A 25,528-nucleotide genomic window follows, 5' to 3' on the forward strand; every position below is an offset into this window, starting at 1 on the left:
CTTTTAGATCTGAAATCTGTTTTTAATCTGGTATGAAAAGAAAATAATTTTGTTTACTGGAATTAAATGCTTGATTTACTTGCTTTAAATGTGCCATATTAAACGTATTAACAGTTTTATCACTAAATTTAATTTATGCTTAACTTTGGTCATTTTAATTTCTCATAATTCCTTATCCAATAAATTTTCTCACTTGTGAATATAAATTTTGATTACAGAATACTGAAATAAAATTTAAATCTATATAGAATGCAAATTTTTATATTATTTCAGTATCACCAAATTTTTTTTTCCCATATTAGATATCAATTTTATTTATGAATTTAAAAAAAAATTATATTCGCTTAAAAGAATATTGCCTGTTATTCTGAATAGTTATATTTTAAAAATAGTTCTGTATTTAAGCATTAAGTATTCCATTTTTAAAGTAATTTGAATAGAAGTTATTCTTAAGAAAATACAGTGTAACACTTCAGTCAACTAGATATTTCGATCCAATTTTTGTCTCTTAGAAAGAAGATTTTAATGAAGAAAATTCATTCTTTTTCATATTCAATTAAATATTTCAAATCTGAAGAATTTCAATAATTATGAATTTTATTACATATATTTAAATTTAATTCTCTTGGGAACTGAAAACGGAAATAAAAAGGGCAGATTTGACCTTTCAAAGGACTTAAGATGACTTCAGTGACAATTACCTATTATATATTGTAGCATGATATTCAGATGCAAGAATTTTTAACAATAAGGTATAATTTATGGATTGCATTGTTAATAGCTCTAATCTCTATTCCTACTTGTAATAAATAAATGAATGGGGGAGGGGGTAATTGATTATTAGATTATTTTAGAATTTGTTAAAACAGGGTATGAATCTCATTTGTTATGAATTTAAGTAAAACTGTTCTTGTAATTTTAATTTTCCAGTTACATCCTGCTTTCTCTTCAGTTATTTGAATCTTTTAAAGTTATAAGTTGGATAGTTACTTTCTTTTTGAAATAAAAAAAATTAACCAACCTTATATCATTTTTTAAATAAAGTATTTTCTAAGAGATTGTAATGAAAATTTATTGAGTTCTTGCAGAAATAAATTATTCTGAATTTGAGAAATCTTTCCTTTCATATGATTCTCTTTTATTTATGAATTCATAGAGTCGGATATGACTTTAATTATGCAATCTTCACTTTATTAATGCAATTTTTTTAAAGGTGTATGTATTATTATATGTTTCAAAAAATTATATATATATAGTATGAAATTTTGGTTGTTGTTGTTTTTTGCAGTGAAAGGTTGATAATAATTTTAATTCTTAGTTAAATATATGGGTATTTATAACTTCACCAAAATAATAGTTGTTATCCTATCAAATATGAATATCTTACACAGGTTCTATTTTTTGTTTATAGAATTCATTCCATCTATTTCATTTTTTTATGGTGGAAGCATTGGAAGTTTATCAGGCTCTTGATGAACTTTCAGTCACAGAAAAAAGTTTACTTTTGCTATTTGGTTTTAAATGCTTAACAATATAATTTTCAAGGGTCATTTCCAGATTAGCTTGCAAAATTCTAGTCCTGGAAAATTTTGATTAATAAATATGCTTGAAGTAGAGTCCAGGGCATACTCTTATAAATTGGTATGAAAAGCCAGGCTTACTCACAAAAGCATTAATGGAATAACATCTATTACTGAAGTGGATTGCTTGTGAAGATTCAGCTTCTTATTATCAGAAAACTTTTCTTCAAAAACTGAGTCATATTTTTCAAAATAATAAATATTGGATATGTCCTCACCTTGTGTAGGTCAAACTTTTGTGCAAAATTTGATTTTAATTTTCAGACTTTTTCATCGTCCAAAGCCTATATTCAAAAAGCTGTTTCTGATTAACGGTATCTTCATTTTCTTGTACAATTTCTGAAGTTTTTGTTATTGATTGCATCTTTTGGGCATTAAGAGATAATGGCCTTTTTGCCAAAAATTCCATTTTCATCACATTTCAATCAATCTTACCCTCAGCAATTAAGTAGATCTTGAATTGAAAACTCAGCTTATTGCTAATGACAAATCCCACTTTTTATTCTTTGCAAAATCATCTGCACTTTATGGCTCTGTTTTTACCCTTTTCTTTCTGCTTGGAATTGTTTACCCCTCTACTATTGTCAATATAATAATAAAAAAAACGTGCTTATTTTTACATATTTTTTACAAAGGAGAAAATACATATAAATATGTATGTTTGTGGAATTTGAGCACTTTCTGCAATGAAAGGGTATTGTAGAAAGAAAGGTCTTTATTCTTGATTTAAATATATGGATATTTACATCACCAAAAAGAAATAATAACTCTTATTTTACTTTATAATATGAATATCTTGCACATAACAATTATACAACAGATCTTGATAGAAAATTTAGCTTATTACAAGTAGCAAAATCATCTGTGTTTTATGGCTTTATTTTTTACTCCTCTTCTCTGCTTGCAAATTGCTTAACTTTCTGTTACTCTGTCTGTCGAATCCAGTTTTAATCTCTCTCATTTCATTTTTAGCCATGGAATGAATTGTTATATTTTTATCTCTGAGTTTCTCTTATAAAACTTGGTGTGCCAGCTAGCTACCAGTACCAATCTAAATTGTATCACAAACTATGTTACAAAATTCAGTTACTACTACAGACATTAAGACCCGAATCAGTCTTAATGCCTTTAGGCATGTGCTTCATTATCAGATTTAAGTATCTGAATTTCCCAAATATAATAATGCTTGAAAATATAGCAAGGCTGCTGTTTATTTGAAATTCTATCAGTTTTCTGTAGGGTCTCACTCTCAAAATTATTTAATTCAAATAAATCATTTATAATATTAAAATTTATGTAAATATGAATCTAAAATTTTCACTTGCTAATATTTTAGAAATAGAATTTTATTTCATTTGTTGCTCTAACTTAATTGTGCTTTTTAATTTTTAGGAATGAAGGTAAGAAAGTGAAGAAGGCTCGTGAATGGAGAATACCTGTTGTGAATGTTCAGTGGCTTCATGATCTTATGTTTGGTCAGATTGATGCTTTGAGACTATCCATGGCACACAAATATCAACAATATGATATGGAAAATCCTTTTGCTATTGACTATGCACTTGCTCCCCACCTTATGGGTAAGTTGTTATAAGCTTAAATAATATTAACACTTCTTTATCTAAAAAATCATACTCAATAAACAAAACAGAGTGTCTCATAAGTCCTTTTGATGTGGCAGTTTATAAGATTTTAATATGACTTCTTCCAATTGCTTTTTGTATCATAATACCACTGAATGCTCTATTTACTTATTAGTGCCTGTTTAGAATTATATCATTTTTGAGAAGGATTATGAGAGGTATTACTCATCCAGATTTCTTGCTTTGTGTGTCATATGAACATAATTCTTAATGTGGTTTTAAAAGAATATTACAGATGTTGAAATTAGTAGAAAGTTCCAAATCCTTTGTCTTCATATATTCCATATATCAATTAAAAAGCTTTTCATTTAGGAACCTTTTAGTTTCTGTTAATACTAATGTGGTCGCTACCTTATTATCACCCTCTAATTGAGAGAAAAGACATTATATCAACATTTCTTGATAAGTATATCAAATGTTGGGTCTCATGGTTGCTTCTAAACATCTTTTGAGACTCTATGAAGAATAAAACAAAATTTGGTAAACTATTCTTTTTTGTTATGATACAAATTGCAATCAATAGTTGTAAAGAAAAAACACTTTGAAATCATATAGAAAACTTAATACAACTTTGTATTCTGAATATTTTTTATGATCAGTTTTCTTTTTTGTGAATTTCATTTTGCAAGGTATAGGATTTATAAGTCAAATTTTATAGAGAATTTTAGGCCATAAAAGCTATTTTATTGATTATAAAAATTTAAATCTATATTATCATTTAACATTATCTAATATAGCTTATTTTCCTGACTGCGTCGAATTTTTTTTCATGTCATGCCTAAATCTTTTACTTTTTTTGTAGCTGCTTGGAAAGTCCCCATTAAAATCACTGAAGAATTGATTAAGGTATGTAGATTGTATTTACCTCAATATTTTTATTGACTTATCTTTTTAATTTATTTATGAATTCAATTGTTGGCATAAAAAGTATATTAATATTTTGTCAAGTAAGCTATGATTAAGTAATAATAATAATAATATCTAAGGGAAGTTCAGAATTCTCTTGCGAAAAAAAAAAGCATTTATCATTTTGGGACTGTTTTATAAATTATTAGATAATAAAGAATATAAAATATGTTACAGTATATAAAGTTCACCTTATGTTAAAAAGAAAAATTGATAATTAATTCTTTAATATACTCTCTTCTAGAACTCTTATCTTCCCTTGTGTGTGGGCTAAATACTGGGAATATTATATTAGATTTAAAACTGAAATTTGGCTAAATATATTAGTATTGCAAAAAGATAAATCGTAAAACAAAGATAATCTACTGGTACACCATCTATTCTGTTCATTATAAACTAAAGCTGTAATTTTTTTCTCTTAACTGTTCCTTGTTATATCCCAGAACACACTTTCGTGTTATTGTTCTTATTGCAATCATTTATGCAATGCCAAATCAGCATATACTTCTTTTCATTTATCTGATTAAATCAGTTTTTTTTTTTCCCTTTAACTTTAATTCAATTAGCATCTTTGCAGTCACCTATATTTTTATGTGCTTCTTTTTAATCTTTATAAAAGCTCTTTTTGTAAAGAAATTCATCGGTTCCTCTATAATTTACATCATAATAACATAACAATAATAAATGAATTTTTATTTTCTTTGATAATGTAAAATTATAAATGAAATTTAAATTATGAAAGGAAACAGAAGTTTTTAGAATGAAACAAAACTCCATAAAATTTAAGCAATTTAAAGATAAGTAAATGTTAATAATTTTAATAAGTGGCATTACTTTTTATTTGAATTTAATGAAAAGCTTTATTTAATTCGTATATTACCTTTAATAACTAGTTGTATATGTCATAATTGAGATAGGAAAATTAAGAAAAATCCTGGGCAGATTCATTGAAATCATTTTAGAATAACAGGATATTTTTGTCAGTAAATGAAAAAAAAAAAATTAAAAATTTTTAAGAAATGCATTTAAATTTTGATTTATATATTTCTTAACAATTTTAAAAACCTTTTTTTTTTTTTTTTTTTTTTTTTAGAAAAAAAAGATCCTAATTTTTGCAAAATTGTGATTTCTTTCTTTGAATTTGATAAATGATCTTATCTACTAAATATTTAAAAAGATATTTGCAAGTTCTAATTTTATTAAACATAATGCTTTTATTTCTAAGATTTTTCCCCCCATTTTTTAGAAGCACAATATTGAAACTAAAACTCCAGAGTCAGTAGCTAGTACTGAAAAAGTAAGTTTATAATAATATGTTTTATATTTGTATATTAGAAAATAATCAGCTTTTTTCATTTTGTCCTGTATAATGTTCCATTTCTCCTCTTAAGGAATCTAAGAAAAGAGAGAATGAAGAAAATATTGAACCAGAAGCTAAGAGGATAAGGTAATCTTCTTTTTTTAAAACTTAAATGTATTGATTTGTCAACTATTGTAGGAGTTCCCTAGTTAAAAGAATGTAAGTATAGTTGGGAAAGGACAAAATATTTTGCTTATGAATTAATTTTAATGTATATTTTGGTTTGAAAAACTTTATTCAAAATAACTACATTTGAAATACTCAGAATACAATATGTTCAAATTAAAAACACTGCTGCAAAATACTTCTTTTATCGTTATTGTATAAGATTTATATAATAGCTAAATTTATTTTTATGAAGTCTTTAACTTGCTCTTACTCCTTTTCTTAGAGTTGAATCCCCTCCCCTGGAGGAAAACATTCCACTTACCACTCAAAATCCACCTGATAATGAAAATAAACCTCGAGTTCTATTTACGGGTGTTACAAAAGTTAATGATTTAGCAAAGGTAAATATGTTTTTCTTGTGATTCTTTCTTTTTATTTGATGATGTAACTTTATCTAAAGAAATATTTCATAATTCTGACCTTAAGGATGAATTCATAAATTATTTATCTTGATAAAAAGTTGTATTTATCTATGAAATGTGCCGTATTTGACTAGGTGGTGTTACAACTTGGAGGTTGTATTGCAAAATCAGAAACAGAATGCACTCATCTCATTGCCAGTCGTTATAGTCGCACACAGAAGTTTCTTTGTGCTATTCATGTTGTAAAATATGTAATTACACCAAATTGGATTACTGAAAGTGAAAAGCAAAATCAGTTTGTGGGTAAGTGAGGCAATACATTTTTAATTTGTTACTTCTAATTAATTAAAATTTGTGTATATATAAAGACTCCAACTTCAGTGCTTTTCATCAATTTCAGTATTGTTGTTACATATTATTTATATAAGCATTATATGTTTTTAATTATTTTAATAATAATTGCTTTTCAGTAATTTTATTTAAAAGGAAAAAATATATATTATCTGGTAAAAAAAATTTTTTAACAAAAATTAACTTATTTCAGATGAAAAACAATATATATTAAGAGACACTGAAAGTGAGAAGATTTATGGTTTCAATATGGAGACAGTATTAAATAGAACAGATAGAACTCTAATTTTCAAAGTATGATAATCTTTACTACTCACAATTACATTTTTGTCTTTAATTATTATCATTTGATATTTTTCTTGCTTATGTATTACTGACATTATATAGTCAGTAGTATGAAAAATTTAAGAGTTGTTCCTTATATTCCAGTGTCTTACAATTATATGTTCCTTGTAAATTCCTAACACATTTATTGAGTATAAAATGTAACATTTTAAATTACTATAACAACAATTAAAACTTTTTAAATTCTTTTAACTGAAACTTAATGGGGGTGGGGGTTGACAGTATTAAAAAATCATTTTTTTTTTTTTAAAGAAAGAAAAACTATTATTTACTTGTTACTAATAAATCTTTTGACATTACAGGATTATATATTCTTTGTTACTGCTGGTGTAATTCCCAAGCCTGATATAACTAAAGCCATCATTGAAGCTGGTGGTGGAATACCTGTATATAAAAAAGCCCCAACTTTAAGACAGATTAAATCTATTGAACAAGTAATTATTATTTTTATAAAATCTTTACTAATAATAAAGATTACAGGATGGAGCCATTAAAAATCTACCAAATTCGGCACAGATATATTATGGAAGGTGTGGTGTATACCCCAGAGCATTTTAACTTTTTTTTTTTTTTTTTTTGTTAATTCCCCATAAAAGTCATTTCTCAAAACTAATTTTTATGTTGTTTTAAAATTTAAAAGAATTATCTTTTTAATGGTAATAATTTAAATATTGTAGAAATCTTTCCTGAACTTAGTAGTTTAATTTTTTATTATTTTATTTATTTATTTTGCATCATTTTAATCATTGAAGTTCCAACTATTTTCTTTGTTCATTAAATGTTTAGTTGCACAATTTTCTCATATTATTAAAGAAAGGGAGGAGGAAACTGTTCAACTGCTTATGTAAATCACATAAATATTAAAATTATAGTACTATATAGAGAGTTATATTTTTAATAGTACTATAACATAATGGAACTTGACTCCATAAACAAGGTTCATATATGTAAAAAACAGAACACGTGCTAAAATTACTTAGCATTACTTTAGTGTCTGCCACAATTTAATGTTTCAATATTTTTCTTTAAGGGAATCCTGAACATCCAACTAAGCATAAGAAATCTAGTTAGCAACATATTTTCCCAACGAACCAACTGGTCGAGAAATTCAGCAAATTAAATAATAAAATTACTAATTTAGTCTCATTATTTACATATACCATCTCTTCTATATAAAATTAATTACTTGTCTTATGATCATGATTAGTTTCAAAAATAGCTCTAAATGGGATACAGATCAGACAAACAAAAGAAATTAAACTGTTAACAAATATACTATGAAATATTTATGCATACATTGCAAAAATTTATGTATAAAAAGATATTGCATTTACCCAAATGATTGATTTCAAAATGAGTTCCCTTTTCATAAACTGGACAAATTTACATTAAAATTTTTCAATAGCATAAAACTATTCAATAATCCATAACTTCAAAGGGAGAATATTTATTTAAAATTGGTAAAAAATATTTTTATGACTTGTTTTACTTTAATTTATTTATTGATGTTATCCATAATTTTTTACTTGTGTTATGTAAAGATTTGTTTGTCTTAATTTAGAATAATGGACATATAATAATGTTAAAGAAAATATCATTCTGCACCATAAGATCTTATTTGCATCAAAAAATCTACAAAACATTTTGATAGAATTGATTATATTCTGTTTAGTAAACTTTTAAATCTTATTTAATTGAAAAGTCAATCAGGTTACGGTTCAGCTGTAAAGTTAATTTCTGAACTGTGTTATGAAGTTTTAACATTTACTACTCTTTCCACATATTACATTATACCAAAGAAATTAATATATACATTTAATCTAACAAATTTGCCTTGTGTATGAATAATTTTTATCAATAATCAGACTAAATTGTTAATATATGTACTGATAATTTTAGAGTGGGCGAAAGTTTATCATCATCACGTGTGATAATGATCTTCATCTCTGCAAAATGTATATGGAAAAAAAAATCTGTAAGTTTTTTTTTTTTTTTTTACTGTATTCACTAGTTGATATATTGAGTTTCGATTTGAATGAAACTATTTCCATATTTTTCATTAATGAAAAATATTTAATTATCTCATCCTCTAAGTCTTCACTAAAACATATATATATTGTGCATTAAGATTGGCATATTGGCCTTTGCACCAAATCTTTAAACCGTATCTTGAAAAAGCACTTTTTCAATTTTTAAGGCACATTGCAGACTTCTTTCCTTTATTGTTAAATTTCTTTTAACAAATTTTTGGTGAAGAGAAGAAGTTATTTGGATTGTTATGTTTACCCAAAAATGAAACAAGGCTTATCTATCTGATAATTATCTTTCATTTTTATAAGCAAAAAAGTTTTTAGAAACATGCATTTTTTTATTATTATTCTACTTAATTTTTGATAGCAGCCCAAAGAAATGTAAAAAAATTTTATGGTGAAACAGCTATACAAATGCTTTTTGAAAGTGTTCTGCATCTTTTATACTCAAAATGAAATTGGAAATTTTTATTAAAAGATATTATGTTTAAATACTATTTACAGCCGATAGGGCAGAATTAACAAAGCAATTGAAAATATTTCTTGTTATCTACATGACTAATAATATTTTCATTCCAAATTTGAGATCTATTTCAAAATAGCCAAAGTTTAACTTGTGAAGTACTTATAGCTTATATAGAATATTGATTTTAAATTGTTATTTTTCAAAATTTATAGCACCAGATCATATGTGGTTACTAATTTTTGAAGGATGATAAAAATAGCTGTCTTTCAGTAGGGGAAGCTAAATTTTAAAACTTGACTATTTGTTTTAATTATTTAATAGATTCAAAGTAACAGGAAATTTCATAACAATGTTGAACAGTAAAAAAAAAAAAAATCTTTCTTCCAAGTTTTAATCCAACTTATTTAACATGGTGAGAATAGCACTATGCTGTTTGCTATAGAACTTTATAATTAAAAAATATTGTCTGAATTAATTGTCATAAAACCTTTACTAAAATCTTCTTTATACTTCATAATTCAACCCTAGATAAATAAACAGTTGCCTAACGTCAGTTTTCAGTAACGTCAGTATCAGTTTTCCTAATGTATTTCATGACTTGTATTCTGATTGAAAGATTATAATAAATCTCTTAAGTTATGCTAATTTATTTCAAATACAGAGACTCCTGAGCATCCGGCCTCTGGAACGATAGGCCGGAGTTCTATGAACTCATTTCCTTGCCCACTAATACCAGAAGACAAAGTTTTTATATCAAAGCATACTATTTTAATACATATTTTCTCACTTCTTATTGAGTACTAAATCCTCCATTTATAATGTGAACGCAACCCGGTGAATCATAAACGGTTGCCGGTAACATGTTGAGTTAAAACAGAAGGGTCTGAACAGGTATAATTTATATACAGCACTGCATGCTTCAAGAATTTATTACAGAAAAAGTAAGTTAAAAACTAATAACTTTTTGACATAAAATCTGTAATGCCTAACTTAAATGCAGGAAGCATAAACAATATTGCCAATGCAACACCTTGCTTTTTTCATTTAATTATGATGAAAGTTAACTAGGCCTGGATAGTTGGGAGTATACTGTAAATAAAGGAAATGTAGATTTTGTTTTTTATTTGGGGTTAAAGAAAAATTATTCAGTGGTTTAGATTGCTGTTGGGAATAGAAATTTTGCTATTTTAGTTTTATTTATATAATGTATCCTGATGTTTCTAATCTTACAGGTGTGCAGAATATAGAATTCATTCTAACTGGCAGTATAAGGCAGGAATTGGACTTGAGTTCCTTTGTATACACTTTGTAGATTTACAGATTATATTTATTTTTTTCATAAAACATATTTTCATGCTGTATATATATATATGTTGTGCAATAATTATTCATTATTATAATTGCAGATAGTTACTAAAATAAATATATTTTAAAATTTTATTTTTGTATTGTTATATATAATTAGAATAAAAGTTTATTTCTAAGATAAATATTTAATTTTACATGCCTTTATTTCAACTCTAACTTTACGTCTCAGAGTATTGTTCCGAAAAAAAAGTGCTAGTAATGGCATAAAATATGATTAAAAAACAAACATAATAAACATTTTTTTTTAATTACTGCCACTATAATAATTTACACAACAAACAAAATTTCTTAATAAATATATTAAACAATATCAATCTGTTTCCATATATATATAAACAACATACATTGGAATGGTTTTAGTATTTACAATGAAAAAAGTCACACTCATAAACCTTTTTATATCTCATTTTACTATCAAATAAAGATCTTGGTTATTGCTGATATATGACACAACCTGAAAAAGAAAATCTTTTAGCATCTTGAAATAAACTACAATTAATTTTTCTGCTGTAATTTTTTAAAACTTACTGAACAAAAAATTATAAATGGCATATCTATACATAGTATAAAATGAAATCTCCTGAAAGCATCTGTATGTTGAAATCCAAAAAACTCGAGAAATACTTAACTCATTTTGGAGATATTAGTACCATTTTGTAGAGCATTTATTGGGAATATTTTTAGTATATTGAAGTCATATCAAAATGAAAAAAGGAGTTTTATAATTACGTTTTAATTATTTTCCTACTACGATTCGTGCATCCGTAAAGCAGCAGTATCTGTGCTTTGTACTTCTCTCAAACAGCGAGAGCTGTAGTATTTGTATGCAATACATTTCTTTGTTTACACTGATTTTAAACAGCGATTCAAATCTCATTATCCCCAAAAGAAGAAAATTCAGCCTTGTACAGAGCACATTAAATGTCAAAATGCTTAGTTTGTTGCATGATTATGAAAATGAAGAGGAAAGAAACATTAGGTTAGCGAATATCAGAGAAAGAATGTCCACACTTTCTTCAAAGGAGAGTCTTCTGTTGAACGAAATAACCGTCTCTCTTTAAAGACATTTAAATTTGAAACACAGGAGAAGTGAAAACAAACGTTTTTCATATTTTGTCCAAAAAGGAGTACTCTGCTCTGATTTTCGATCCATGTGTGGATTACAGAAATGATGCCTCGGTTTCAATAGGAACAATGTCTATAGTCTGTCAATATTGTTCAGCTTTAGGAACAGCTTTGATATACAGTCATTTTCACCCAAAAAATAGTTTATCGTCAAATCCTAGCAAAATGGTCGAATGTGGCACGAACAGCAGCAATAGCGTTTCCAATCTAAAGGTTCTGAGGAAAGCTTCAGCAAATTAACGGAAATATAGAAAAAAAAAGTCAATAAATGCAGTAAAATGAAATGCATTCAAAAAAATTTAATTGGAAATAATAAAATGAAACAGAAGAAGTATGTGCAGCAGGAAAAAAATCAAGGGAAATGAAGAAGGAAAGATCGAAGTATAGTAACATAAAAATAAAAGGAGGCAATGACTGTATATCACAACCTAGCCCTAAATATTTCTGAATGTGTGCTATAAAAAATTGTTCTGTAGTTATTTTTGATGATTTCTAAATATCTTTTTGATCCCACATGACATTCCCATGTCATATCAGGTGGTGGCTAGTCTAAAGCTAATTTTTTCTCTTAAATGTTATGCCATGGGCAATGCTGTGCGGGTTCTGCTTATACATATATATGCAGAAAAATAATAATTCAATAAGATAACAAGTCTAGTACAAAATGTTATTAACACATAAACAATGGATAGAAAAAAATGCATCTTTGATATTTTTCATAATAATTTGACTGAACTATCAGTTTTTGACTTTTTAATTCAATCAATGGAAAGGGGGAGTTAATATGGGAAAGTTGTCAATTTCCAATCTTTTCTTTCTGTGTAGTCTGGAAAAAGGAGAAAGAGGGTTACAAAATTACCATACAAGAAAGTAATTTTCAATATGGCCTGCAGGTGAAGATAATATTATGCCTTAGATGCAGAACTGAAATGGTCTGTGTAATGTAGGGAAAATTATTTGTAGAGCTTTTATAAAGATGCTTTTCTGTTTGTCATTTTGCCATACATTTAGGATGTTCTGTTTAAAAATCTAGCTGATCTTAATGTATATAATCTAATATTTGATAAACATTCAACCAATCCTTTAATTTTGCACTTTGTTTTATAATTGGGGGAGGGGGAAGGAGGTTGAAATAAGATATGTGGCTTCAATTTTAATGTGCCATTCCATAGCCAAAGATATTTTGTGTTCGATTAAAAAATTGGATTTGAGAAAGATTTAATTTATTCAACCTGTAAATTGGAAATTTGTAGCTTATTGAATAAATACTATTATCATCTATATACATATCTGTTAATAACTACCATCATCTATTTCTATCTGTATAATCACCGAGATTATTTCTATAACGCTGATGTGCATACCATAGGTTACAAAACACTGTATATCTAAGAGGCGTCCAATTTTGAAGCTCTATAATGAGTTCTATTGACATACAACTTAGCAACACTGTCAAATGATGAGATAATATCATTTGCATCACTCAAAAAATTTATAATAAATGAATGAAAAAATTATACATTATTTTTCACATTTTTCTTACACCATGTCTAAATAGTTTAATTAAGTAGGAGTACTCTTACGAAATAAATACTATTTCCAAACTTCCTTCATAACTGCCAAAGTAGCTGTTGGTAGCTGAGGGCCAATAAGGGGATTCATCTGTGCCATGTAACAACACAGCCAACTATAAAAGGAAAAACACATTAGCTACAATTATCAAATCTAGATATTAAAGAAAAAAATTACAATTATTTTTAAACATCAAAAGAACTGTGGTCCAATACAGGCTAACTAAAGTATACAAAAGGGTATACTAGGATCTTTCCTCAGGAATGATGTATTTGTATGTATCTTACAGCAGTTATTCACTTTTAGACTTCACCAAAAATAGCAGATTATTATTATTTTTTTAAATTTTGTGTGCATCAAATCTGTTTCCATGTCACAGTTTCAAATGAAAAAGCTGTAAGGTAAACTGGATATTTTCTCTCCATTTATAATTAAAGTACATAATCTATGCATTATGAAACAAAATAATGAAATCTGAACATACAAATATGACATTTAAAACTGCATACAACTGAATATTTTGTGAAAAAATATTCTGTTGATTATTCCAACTATTCTCTCATATTGTTATCTTTAAATAAAGAATACATGAAATGTTTCAATAACTGAAAACAAAATTAGATTTAAAATATTTAATTTCAATAAATTTGAAACTACAAAAAATTTTTAATAATGCATACTGTAAGCATTTTAATTCTCAATATGGTATGTGCATTATATGTTTGCATTTATGCTAACAAAAGAACTGCAACCTATATTCTATTTTAAATATTTTTCATTAGCTTCATTATCAATTTAATGAACACATTTTCACCTTAATTTGTTAAATTTAGAATTGATATGCATTTTAATACAAAAGGCAGCAAGTCAAATCTATAATAAGAATCAAAAACAAATATACAAAATTAAAACATTTATATCGAACTATTATAATATTCACATTTATTAAACAAATTAATTATTTTTAAAATATTCATTCATTGCAATACAAACAACAAAATTGTCATTTTAACATAACATCTCCTTTTAAAAAATCAGTAATATTAACACTTATGCTATTAACCTGGCCCTACCAATCCTGCAAATTCTATACTGACAGGCCAGTTAGTTTCAAATGAGTAAGGCAGGATGTAAAGCAAGGAATTCCTCCACAATTCTTTCCTCATTTTACATCCTGCACCCCTCATTTGAAACAGTAATTGGTCAGACAGTAAAGAATTCATCAGGATCAGTAATGAAAGAGTTAAAGATCACCATACTTTATTAAAATGTATAAGTTGTGAAAATATTTTTAAAAAGAAAGTTATTACTCAAAAATTGATAATTTTATAGAATTTAACAATCTTGTAAAATAAATACTGGCAATTTTAGTATAAAATCCAATTAAATTTAATGTTTAGTTTAAAAGATTTAATTATTATGAAAAAAGTGAAAGCTAAAAAATTTCTGTAAAAAAATCTAAAATAATCAGTATCAAAGAATATTTTTTAAAAAATTTAAGAAAGCTCTTTTTTTCCTAACAAAATAAGAATACATCTTATGCATAAGCGAAATTTTAAAAAATACCTTATGGCAATCATAATAAAAGAAAACTGAAAAATTATATTATTTGATAATAAATTAAACTTTTCTTTCCTAAAAAAATAATGTTTGATTTAGATAATAAAAATCTTTGCTTTGTTGCAACAAAATCCCTTCACAAAACAGAATGTCAATCACAAACAAAGGACTCAAAATCCAACAGGGAACATCCGTGTAAAATAAAAATGATAAATCTATTCACATGTTCTAAATAAATAATTTGTGGTAACATCAAAAATGATGAAATTCTGAGAAATGGAATAAAATGATTTCCCTAGAAAGCATTGGCAATCATCAATTTTTGCAAAATTTAGGTACAAGATGGAAAAAAAAGAATATATGAAATTAAATAATATCCCATTTGAAAATAGATTTTTCTTACAGAAAATACCTGCTAAATATATTTAAAACAAAATTATTTTTTAATGTATAAACTAATAAAAAAATTCATTAGAATTGTTGACAAATTATTTTACTAGGCATACTGATGCACTTCACAGTTTTTTACTATATGGCTGAATTAATTCATTTTGGAGTATAAGCAGTTCTATAAGCCAAGTTTAAAGTACTTAACTATTTGACAAAAATAACTAAAAATAATTAGTAAAAATTATGACTTCTGAAAGATCTCAATTTTCAAACTATCATGTTTTGTCCTTTAATATGGCAGGTGCTTTGAATAATTAGGTTGCTAACAAAAGTAAAAAGGTTGCTTAAAGTTTCTTCTCTTTGAATTTTTACTTACAAAAGAAAAAAATTTAAGGAAAACATCTGTATTTTAAATTAAATCAAAATTTACTGCACAATATTTTGTATTAAAATTTGTTAAATAACCATAAAATTTATTAAATAACCATTAACCAATAACCATTTTTTATTTATAATTTATTAATGTTTCATTTTCTTACTTAATTACAATTCAAGAGGTGTTATAAAATATTTAACAGAGAAATAGTCACAATAGAAAATTTGTTTCCCTAATTAAGAAAGATTTTCATGTCTCTCATATTTTCACACAAGAAAATTGCCATGAGCAATTCATTAAAAATTTATAAGAAAATTAATTCATTAGGTAGAGAGAAAAGTTTTAAAATCTTACAAAATCTCCAACATTTATATTTTTCTAATTACTTTTGGAAGTCTAAAATACAAAATCTCCAACATTTATATTTTTCTAATTACTTTTGGAAGTCTAAAATACAAAATCTCCAACATTTATATTTTTCTAATTACTTTTGGAAGTCTAAAATGAAAATACAATATAAAATCTGAATAATATTTTATGAGAATTTGTATTAAAAAAATCTCTAATAATATAACAATATGCAAAATATAATCAGAATAATGAATGAATTTTAATGAATAATTTTATAATGAATTTTAATGGCTATTTTCATATACTGTATTAATTCTATTTAATGAAATTAGCAAGCTTTTAGTCGCGAATGATAAATCCTTTCAAAACCCGGATTTGGAGACCAATAATCTGCCCTGAAATAGAATCATGCAGGGTGATTAAGAATGATGATCTTGACAAATGGGGCAGCATATGCCACTTTTAAAGCCTCTAGAGGTAGAAGAAACACTTTCTCACATTTTGAAAATTATTTTCTAATGTTTATTTCAGTTACAACTATGCTTAAAAAAGTATGGAACCAAAATTTTCATGTTTCATTATACAATGGTTAAATGTAAGATAAGTTTTTAATTTGCATAATCAGTAAGGCACAACAGTTATGAGGAAATTTCAATTATCATATATGGATTTTCTCCCAAGAAACATTTTAGTGTTCTCAATTATCCTGACAATTCTCAACACAGTGTAATTGGAAATGGATTTTTAAAGTAATAAAAAATTACATTTATCACACATTTGGAGAAATTTATTATATAAGTATTCAATTGCACCAATAATATTTATTATTTTATGTTAAACTAACAACGGATGTATTTAAAAAATATATATTATGTGATCTATACATATTTTGTACTTAAAAATATGTAAATTGATTGTTAATTATCATACAAAGCCCTTTATCATTAAGTGTAGAAGAAAATGAAATTGATAACAAAGAGAAAGAAAATATGATGTTGATGGAGAAATCTGTAGACAACATTTCTTATCTTATTCCACAAGAAATGAAGACTGCAAAGGTAAAAGAAGTAAATTATCTGCTATTATCAATGGCTAATTTTTGAGGAAAAAAAAAATGTATATTTTTAAGTATATGTATAAAATATATGTATTGAAGGCAATAGAAAAAAGACAATTACTCTTCTTTATCTAGAATTAATGCAGTTGATGATTAATCATATGCAATAGGTTTCAAGAGCCCTAATTTGGCTAAATCAAAATTAGTTTTAGTCATTATTGAATAGTCTACAATTTTGGAGTCAGAAGGAAAAATTATCTTTCACAATCTTACTTGTATACTTGAAACATATTTTTTTAGCTAGTGCGAATGTTAAAGAATAATAAACTGAAGTAATAATTGCTGCTGATTTCAACAGTGCATTTTCAAGATTTAGATATATTTCTTGTGTGTCATAATTTATAATGATTTCAACTTTTATAAAATTTAATTTCAAAAACAAAACTGGCAATACAATATTATGGATCACTCCAAAGTGAAGATAAAGTAATTAAATTTTTTCTATGTGAAATCTTATGAAATAGAAGATTTTATAGAAAAACTCTAAAATACACAATAATTTTGGTAACAGGAAACAAGCAATAAAATACATTCTGAGCCTATATGTAATTATTTCTCATCATTTTATATATAATCTCTTTAAATCATTTCATTATTAGGATCAGAAGTTGAAACACATTTCTCAATTACTTCATAGTCTCTAGAGTAATTATTAAATTAGTTAAGAAAAAATACATTGTTTAATGTGTACTGCAGAATGTGATTATAAAATCATCAAAACATGTAGACCTATTCTCCATTTCATAAAATCATTTCATTTTTTTTAAAAAATAAACAACATTTACAAAATTCATTCTTAATCAGCTGAACTGGTTCTACTTAAGACACACTGATACTCCAATAAGTAAGTCAAGATGATATAACACTCAATAATTAATTGGATATTAAGTAACTGAAAGGTAGCATAAATAAGAAGGATATTATGAATTTGTAATGTTTCCCAGTACAGTAAATCTCCTGTTAAGAAAGATACTCTCATGAATGCTGGATCAATGATGACCCCCCCCCACCTCAGAAACAAATTTAGCGATCATTTGGCAACAAAAAATAAAGATTCTAAAAACAATAAGAATTTTGGCAATGGGTCTGTTAGTATGCAAGTTATAGTAATCCTTCAAAAAGTTTCTATACCCTATTTTGAAAACTATCTCAGAATTGTCAAAAGACAGATTATTGAATTAATTTATAAATTGTGCAGTCAAGGCGAGAAAAAAATAGTTGAATTCTCTTTGAGAAATGTCCGCTGTTATGGTTTTTTATTGATTTGTGGCTTGTGTGCCACTGCTTAATTAAATGATATTCTTATGTAAGTGTTGTCTGTGTTTTTTTTATCTATGAACTCATGCATTCTTGTAGAATATTCTTTGTTGTTAATTGTGTTGGACTATTTTACTATATACTCACTATGCTGGATGCAATAATTTCTGGATTTCAGATTTTAAATTTTCTATAACAATATGGGTATTTATTTTATACTTAACTAAATTACCAAATTAAATTTTTGATATAATATTAAATTCAATAAATCTAAATGAAAAGTTTTAAACTTCTAACTTAAAAATAAATACAGTCTAATAATCTTGTTTAAAAATGAATATAAAAAATTAAATCTTTCCCTAAAGTTGTAATTTAATTTACTTAATTTTGAATATTAGTATAATTTGATTAATTTAGAATAATTAGAATATTTTATCGATTTTTTCAAAAAGTACAATGCAATGTTTTTAGAGATATAAACTTAATAAGCATACTGGCATACCCTATACAAAGTTTAACTTTACATATGGATAAAATTGGTATTTTTCAACAAAGAAAAATTTAAAAGGCAATAGTTAAAAAGGCAAATATTTGCTTATTACAATAAGAAGAAACTGCTTCTCTAATGCTTCATAAACTTATCCATTTCCAGAAGTCCCACAGAGAAAAACAATTAATATAATGCAAAGAGCATCAGAATATCTGAACTAGAGAGCAAAGAGAGACAGTTCTATTCACTGAATTCTAACCATTTCAGCCTAACCACTGGTTCTTTTTATATCTGGGAAAGAAAAAAAAAATCCTAATACCTGTCTTCCAACAACTGAGAATAAAATGATTAGGGAAAAGAGATTGATGACTTTTGTAAACATCATATTAAATATGTGCTCAGATCTCCATGTTTTTAGTGAAGTACAAGGATGAGATCGTGAAGTCTTATTTTATCAAATAAGATATTATTGTAGACAACAGATTGCTCATTTGGTAAAAGTATTTTTTAGAAATAAAAATATTCCATTCTTGGGAAGGTAATCATAAATTGCCTTTCCTCACTTACAATGAGAAGAATCACACCAATTTCCAAAGGAATTTATTTTTCTGCTACCTTTAAAAAAAATTTATATTGAAAGAAATGTATATATCTTCTCCACCATTATTATTATTTTTTTAATAATAATTTCCATTTTAGATAAGCCCCTACTTTCAACCTTGATGAGTACAACTATACACAATTATCATAACTATAGTATAATTAATTTATTAGCCATAATATCTACAACTTTATTTGTGTTTGTTTTATTTGTTTACAAGAAAAGGTAAAATAATACATTTTTTTAAAAATGTTTTTACAGTTTTTGAATTCTTATTCTTAAATGCTTTAGTATTTATAGGTCATTTAAGTCTAATAATAATTAAATACTCTGAAAAATTTGGGATAAATGACAGATTTAGATTTGCCATTTGACACATAATATTGCCATATATATTAATAAACAAATAAAATAAAATCCTAATCAGTGAACTCAAGCTAATAAACTAGTAAAAAAAGAAAGACATGATATGCCAAATAGTTGCATTAAAAATCTTAAAACTGTTAAAAACAAAAGAAAATTAGATCAAACAGAATTACAACTTTAAAACACAGTGTTTAATTACTGTAAGGGCCTACTAAAAATTTTGCTTTCACTCTACATATTAAAAATATCTAAAGAAAGCAACTTCACATGAATACTGATAGAAGAGCAGAAATGATATATCAATTAAACAAAAAGATAGCTTTAATGATTAAACAAAAAAAAATGATAAAAATTGTTTAAATTAACTTTGAAACTATCAACAAAAATAAAATAAAATAATAGTATGAGAATAAGATTGAAGTCATAATTACTTAATAATCATAATAAAATGATTTTTTTTTAAGATAACAATTTTTTTAATGCAGCAATTTGCTCATAAATTATAACAGGAAACATATTTCAATTCTCATTTTGCCTCCTTTAGAATGCAATAAACTTTTGGATAGTGCAGTTAATTCTTCTAGGTGCAAAATAATATGTATGCCATTTTTTTTTTCAAATCTATTGAGGGGTGCAAAATTATATAAAGTTAAAACAAATAAACTCTCAGTTATACATATAAGGAGATAGTACCATATCATTCTATGCATATATTTAAATTTATTAAACTACTCCAATAATTCTCAACAACAGACTCAACCAACAGTAATAGCTTTCAATTTTAAACATCAATACAGATGGTATTTCATAACTATTTAAAAAGAATATAAAAATCCATCAAAAATTACAAAAACTTTTGCAATAATTTTATTTAAAAAATGACGAAATGAAAAAAAAGAACCTAAAACTCATCATATACTTACAATAAATAGCAACAAACTGCTGTTAATACTAGCATTGTTTGAATAACCCTAAAGAGGAAAAAAAAAGTTATTTTAAAAGAAAATAAATAGAATATATTTAGAAAAATTTTAATCTCACAAAATGAAAAAAAAAAAAAAAACTAGTATAATTAAATTTAAAGATAAATTCAAATTCCACTACTTTGCTATTAATTACACAGAAAATTAGCATTAAATACATCTTCCATTGATTCATTTAACATAATTTTTGCTTTGCAAGTACACATATTTTAGTGATTTTAAAAAAATTAAATTTTGCATCATGCTTACCAATAATGCTTTGAACTGATGAAAAAGTATTTAAAATTGTAATTCAGTTACAACACTAGTCAAAACAACACAAAAATAATATAAAACACTGTAACAAAATAATAACATAAATTATTGTAAAACAACAAAAATATTATAAAATACTGTAAAAACAATATAAAATACTGTAAATGAATAAAAGCAATATAAATAAATCAAAGAAGCCAAAGCCCATCAACTGTCAATATTCACAAAAAAATATATTGATGCTGAACATGCAGAAACTAGTTGTATATAATTCCATATTACAATGATTTCAAATAGCTCTTTTTTTATATATAGATCTTATCCATATACTTTATATATTTTATTAAGAAGATTTTTGCTTCATATTTAAAATCAAAACTAAGGCCCTGTAAGAAACGAGAAAATACAAATGAAGAAATATATCAAGGTAATATAATAATATTATACCAAAAGAATTCTAAGGTGAAAATTAAAAATTTTAATGAGTAAACACACATTTCAACGAAACTTTGTCTTAAAATCTTTTTACAATACATACCCTCGGTTAACACCTTTCGGAACAAACCACGGTAAAATACCTCCAATCAGAAACCAAAATAGAGTCATAATAACGAAGGGAACAGCAGAAGCCCCCATTTTCTAAAATTCAATTTCACACCTTTAAAAAATTATATTTTGATCTAAAGCAATAGCTCATCATGTGAGTTTCCAACGGTTACAGTTTAAACATCAAGTCCATATACTTCATTAGTCAAATCGGGCAACCAGTTGGTTAACCAGTAATGTTGGTTATACTTGTTTTCAGATAAATCATTTAGATTTATTCTTTAATATCCAGGATTCCTCCAAACTGTCTCACGCCAACGCCTCCTTATTTTTATAATCTTAGTCAAATTCTGTTTATCGTGTACATGAACCTTCGTCATAGCTCTATTTCGCTATTAAAAATCGCAAGTAGCAAGTTTATATATCTTCTTAATTCCACTGTACTGTAACTTCACATTTTTTTTATCAAGTTACATAGAATATTTAATCGGAAATTTGAACAACCATTAATCCTGGCGAACTAGTGCTTTATATAAGGATGAATGTACGTGTTGGTATGTTTTGGCGCTCTGGAGGCCAAATCATTTGACATGCGTCTGCCAAATTCGCCCCGTATATACTTTATAGCAGCTTTTTTTAAAAATTACAGTTTTACTGGAGCTTTTTTTTTAATTACAGTCAATCACCCCGTTACCACATAACTAAGCCGCTTAATAGACAGGGCTTAAATATTGTACAGCTAGAAACTATTTTTTACTTCTTCATCCGGCTGATCGAATAAAAATTAACATAATTACAGAACGATTAATAGATGGATTAAATTCGCAACATAAATTTAATATCTATAGTATAGACAAATGTCAAATTTGTCTACACTATATTTCCCCAAATTCAACTATGGGCTGTCGGTCTCCACTTTATATAAATATGATAATTCAAAGAAGCAATGGCTAAAATATATTAAATTTGGAATGGGATTTTGTAAGTACAAGTACAGTTTTGTGTCAAAGTTTTGTTTTAATCGGCTGAGAAAAACGTGTCTAAAACACAAGTTCAATTTTTGTATACTATTAACGCATGCCGGAAATTAATCGCCAAATAACTTACCAAGGATGGCATGATAGATTCAATAAAAATGCTAAATTCATGCCAAAAGTTTATATTTCATAATCAATGACCATGTAAGACATTCTTTGGCATGACAAGTTTATTAGAGAGTATGTTAGAAAGTTTTGGGAAGACCACTCCCACTGTTTGTTTGTTTTTTATTTTAATTCATTATAAATCAAGCTTAATCTTCGCATTTTTTTCCAATAATTTCCGTAAATATTATTGTACAAAAAAAAAAAAAAAAAAAAACACTTTTTCAAAATTTAAAAATATATCTTTTAAATTATACCAATTAAATGGGCATGCAAATATTTCCTGTATTTTGGTATTTTTAATATATATATATATATATATATATATATATATATATATATATATATATATATATATATATATATATATATATATATATATATATATATATATATATATTGCCTATTTTCTAACAATATATTGCATTGTTATCCTAAAATTCAACTCATTTCCATCATTATTTCCTTAAATGTTTTATTGTGTAATTTTTTTCATTGTTGAAAAAAGATTCTGTTTAACATCTGTGTAGTTCACAAGGCAAATAAAAGTGAAGTACCACGAGAAATTCAAAGACAAATGCCCAGAAATTCAAACCATTTTCCTTGTTACATTAGATATTTAATGGGATGTTTTTCTTTCATTGTTGAAAGCTAAGGAAGAAGAATTCTGTTTAATAACTGCGTCGTTTACAAGACAAATTTTTAAAAAGTTACAACACTGCGAAAATTAGAAAATCGATGTAATGCACATGTACACTTTGAATAGAGCCATGATGTCATAGTACCGTTACTAGAATGGTTCGTGTACACAATAAACAGAATATATGTAAGAAAATTAAAATAGACTGTTTTAATGCTTCATAATTTGACAGAAGCTTGGATATGATGCTATATCTAATCGATTTATCTGAAATTAAACCTAACCAATATTCCCCACGAACCAACTTTTCGAAAAAGACAATTAGTAGATATAGTATATATAAATAAATGTTTGCTAGTTTATTTATTTGAAATTTATATGAATTTGAATGAAATTTGTCTTCCTTAATATTTAGAAGGTTGCATGTTCTTTAATATATGAAAGGATTAACTGTGCTATTAAATTTTCTACGATTTTCTAACCGCTCTAAATGAAATGAGGATTTAAAAGATATTACTTCTTTTTCCATAATTTCGGAGCAAATCATCGCACAAAATTTACTTTTTCATTGTCTTAAAATTCCAAAATTAGTTTTATAGTATTATTAATTTCATATATCGTGTTATTTTTCACTGATTTTAAGTATTTTTTCAAAATTAAATTTTTATAATTTTCATTTCTCGTCAAAATATTAAACCTATTTCACTAATTAATCAAATTTATCCTCAGCGCACTTTTGACAATTTTAAAATTAAATAACTTTCTTGGAATTCCTTTTGATTTGAGTGAATTTTTACGTAATACCTATCGATATGCGCCTCGAATTAATTGCTTTTAAATGTTGCACTCTTTATTGTTATGAATTTCTTTTAATTATTTGACTTTTAAATTTGAAACAAAATAATATACAACAAAGAAAGAACTCATATTTTCACATAAAATTCTAAAGATAATCTGCACATTAAAGATCTACATTTTCTGACCCAAGTAGTATATTTGATTATATCTAAACTACTCTTGATTATATCTACTCTACTCTAAACTCAGTGGCCCGACAGCCCATGTGGGCCAAGGCCTCCGAGAAGAGCGCTTTCTTTTCTATATAAAACTTTTATTGCTCTCCTCGTTCTTGGAGGCCTCGACAGTGCCCATATCTGCTTTCTTGACCGACCACCCTGGGGTGCAAGGCATATATCCCGCTTAGGTGGTCAGTCTAAAGCGGAATCTCCAGTGTTTAGTTCCCAAGCATGCTTGGTCCTCAGTTTATCGGCCCACTGAAGGGATGAAAGGCTGAATCGAACTTGCCCAGCCCGAGGATCTAATCTCGGACCTGCGTGTTGAGAGCGCGAAGTACTACCCCTACACCACCGGGCTTCTTGGTTATATCGTGCTAACATCTAAATTTGAGCAAGATTTTAAATATAAAAACTTTAACCAAGAAATATATTTAGCCTTTTGGGAAACATGTATTCCAGGATTGACTAATGAACAGTTGCAGATTATAAATCTTATTTTCTTTGAAATTTCAGTAATTTTTTCTAAAAACTGTTTAGTACTCTGCATTTTCATATATAGAACTGCTTTAAATTTTCGATAAGAAAAATAAAAGAAGCTAGCATTTTACTTGGATATTCTTCCTCATGCACAATTGGGAATCTTGCAGAAATCAAATCTATATTTTATAAAATCAATAAATAATATTTGTAATACCATTTAAAACGTTTAACTATTAATTTTCTTTATACTGAAATCTGGAAGAGTATAAAAAGCTAGTTAACTACCAGTACAAAGATTAATTAAGAGTATTGTATCCTCCATTGAAACCTATTCCACAATTATATCACAGATTATCTTGAATCATTTGGAAATAAACTAATGATAAAGATTAGTTGGTACTAAGCCGAATTTTGCAATTCAGAGAAATTCTGCAAAAATGCTACAACTGCATTTTTGAAAATTGTTGCCAATAATGCAATGTAATGTAATCAAATAACAAAGTCAGCAATAAGCATGAATATTAAATTCATTGACATTCTGATAGAAGTACTTTTACACGCAAAACAATCTCGTATCCCTCCAGTTTCCATTTTCAATAATTTCTATTATTTTCAAAGTGTATACTTTCCCAAGATATACAAACTTATGCGAAAACCTAAGATAAAAATGAAAGGACGCACTTCA

At 26.2% G+C, this 25,528-nt stretch overlaps 2 protein-coding genes across 3 annotated transcripts in view; one reads left to right on the plus strand and one right to left on the minus strand.

The window, feature by feature from the left end:
• LOC129984393 (PAX-interacting protein 1-like) overlaps positions 1–10,629 on the plus strand; it is a 45,016-nt gene extending 34,387 nt beyond the window's left edge. For both annotated transcript variants that reach the window (XM_056094274.1, XM_056094272.1), the window contains 10 exons: positions 2,973–3,157; positions 4,023–4,066; positions 5,373–5,423; positions 5,518–5,573; positions 5,878–5,995; positions 6,151–6,319; positions 6,561–6,661; positions 7,015–7,146; positions 8,612–8,687; positions 10,441–10,629. In XM_056094274.1, the coding sequence (XP_055950249.1) occupies positions 2,973–3,157; positions 4,023–4,066; positions 5,373–5,423; positions 5,518–5,573; positions 5,878–5,995; positions 6,151–6,319; positions 6,561–6,661; positions 7,015–7,146; positions 8,612–8,687; positions 10,441–10,520 (1,012 nt within the window). In that variant the 3' untranslated portion in view covers positions 10,521–10,629. The remainder of the gene's footprint in view (positions 1–2,972; positions 3,158–4,022; positions 4,067–5,372; positions 5,424–5,517; positions 5,574–5,877; positions 5,996–6,150; positions 6,320–6,560; positions 6,662–7,014; positions 7,147–8,611; positions 8,688–10,440) is intronic.
• Positions 10,630–10,804: 175 nt separating this feature from the next.
• LOC129984394 (V-type proton ATPase subunit e 2-like) lies at positions 10,805–21,737 on the minus strand. Its single transcript, XM_056094275.1, has 4 exons — positions 21,558–21,737; positions 20,705–20,752; positions 13,285–13,388; positions 10,805–11,030 (listed from the first exon to the last, which is right to left on the minus strand). Exons 1-3 carry the CDS (start codon positions 21,653–21,655, stop codon positions 13,295–13,297), a joined length of 240 nt encoding a protein of 79 aa, XP_055950250.1. The 5' UTR covers positions 21,656–21,737; the 3' UTR covers positions 10,805–11,030; positions 13,285–13,294.
• Positions 21,738–25,528: the final 3,791 nt, after the last annotated feature.

Source organism: Argiope bruennichi, chromosome 9 (genome assembly GCF_947563725.1).
Source record: "Argiope bruennichi chromosome 9, qqArgBrue1.1, whole genome shotgun sequence".
Classification (NCBI taxonomy): domain Eukaryota; kingdom Metazoa; phylum Arthropoda; class Arachnida; order Araneae; family Araneidae; genus Argiope; species Argiope bruennichi.

Excerpts from the sequence above, each read along its gene's own strand:
- LOC129984394 (XM_056094275.1), bottom strand. The coding sequence starts at position 21,655 with ATGGGGGCTTCTGCTGTTCCCTTCGTTATTATGACTCTATTTTGGTTT. Across the intron at positions 20,753-21,557 it reads CCGAAAGGTGTTAACCGAGG|GGTTATTCAAACAATGCTAG; the intron begins GTATGTATTGTA and ends TTTCCTCTTTAG. Across the intron at positions 13,389-20,704 it reads GCAGTTTGTTGCTATTTATT|TTGGCTGTGTTGTTACATGG; the intron begins GTAAGTATATGA and ends TTCCTTTTATAG.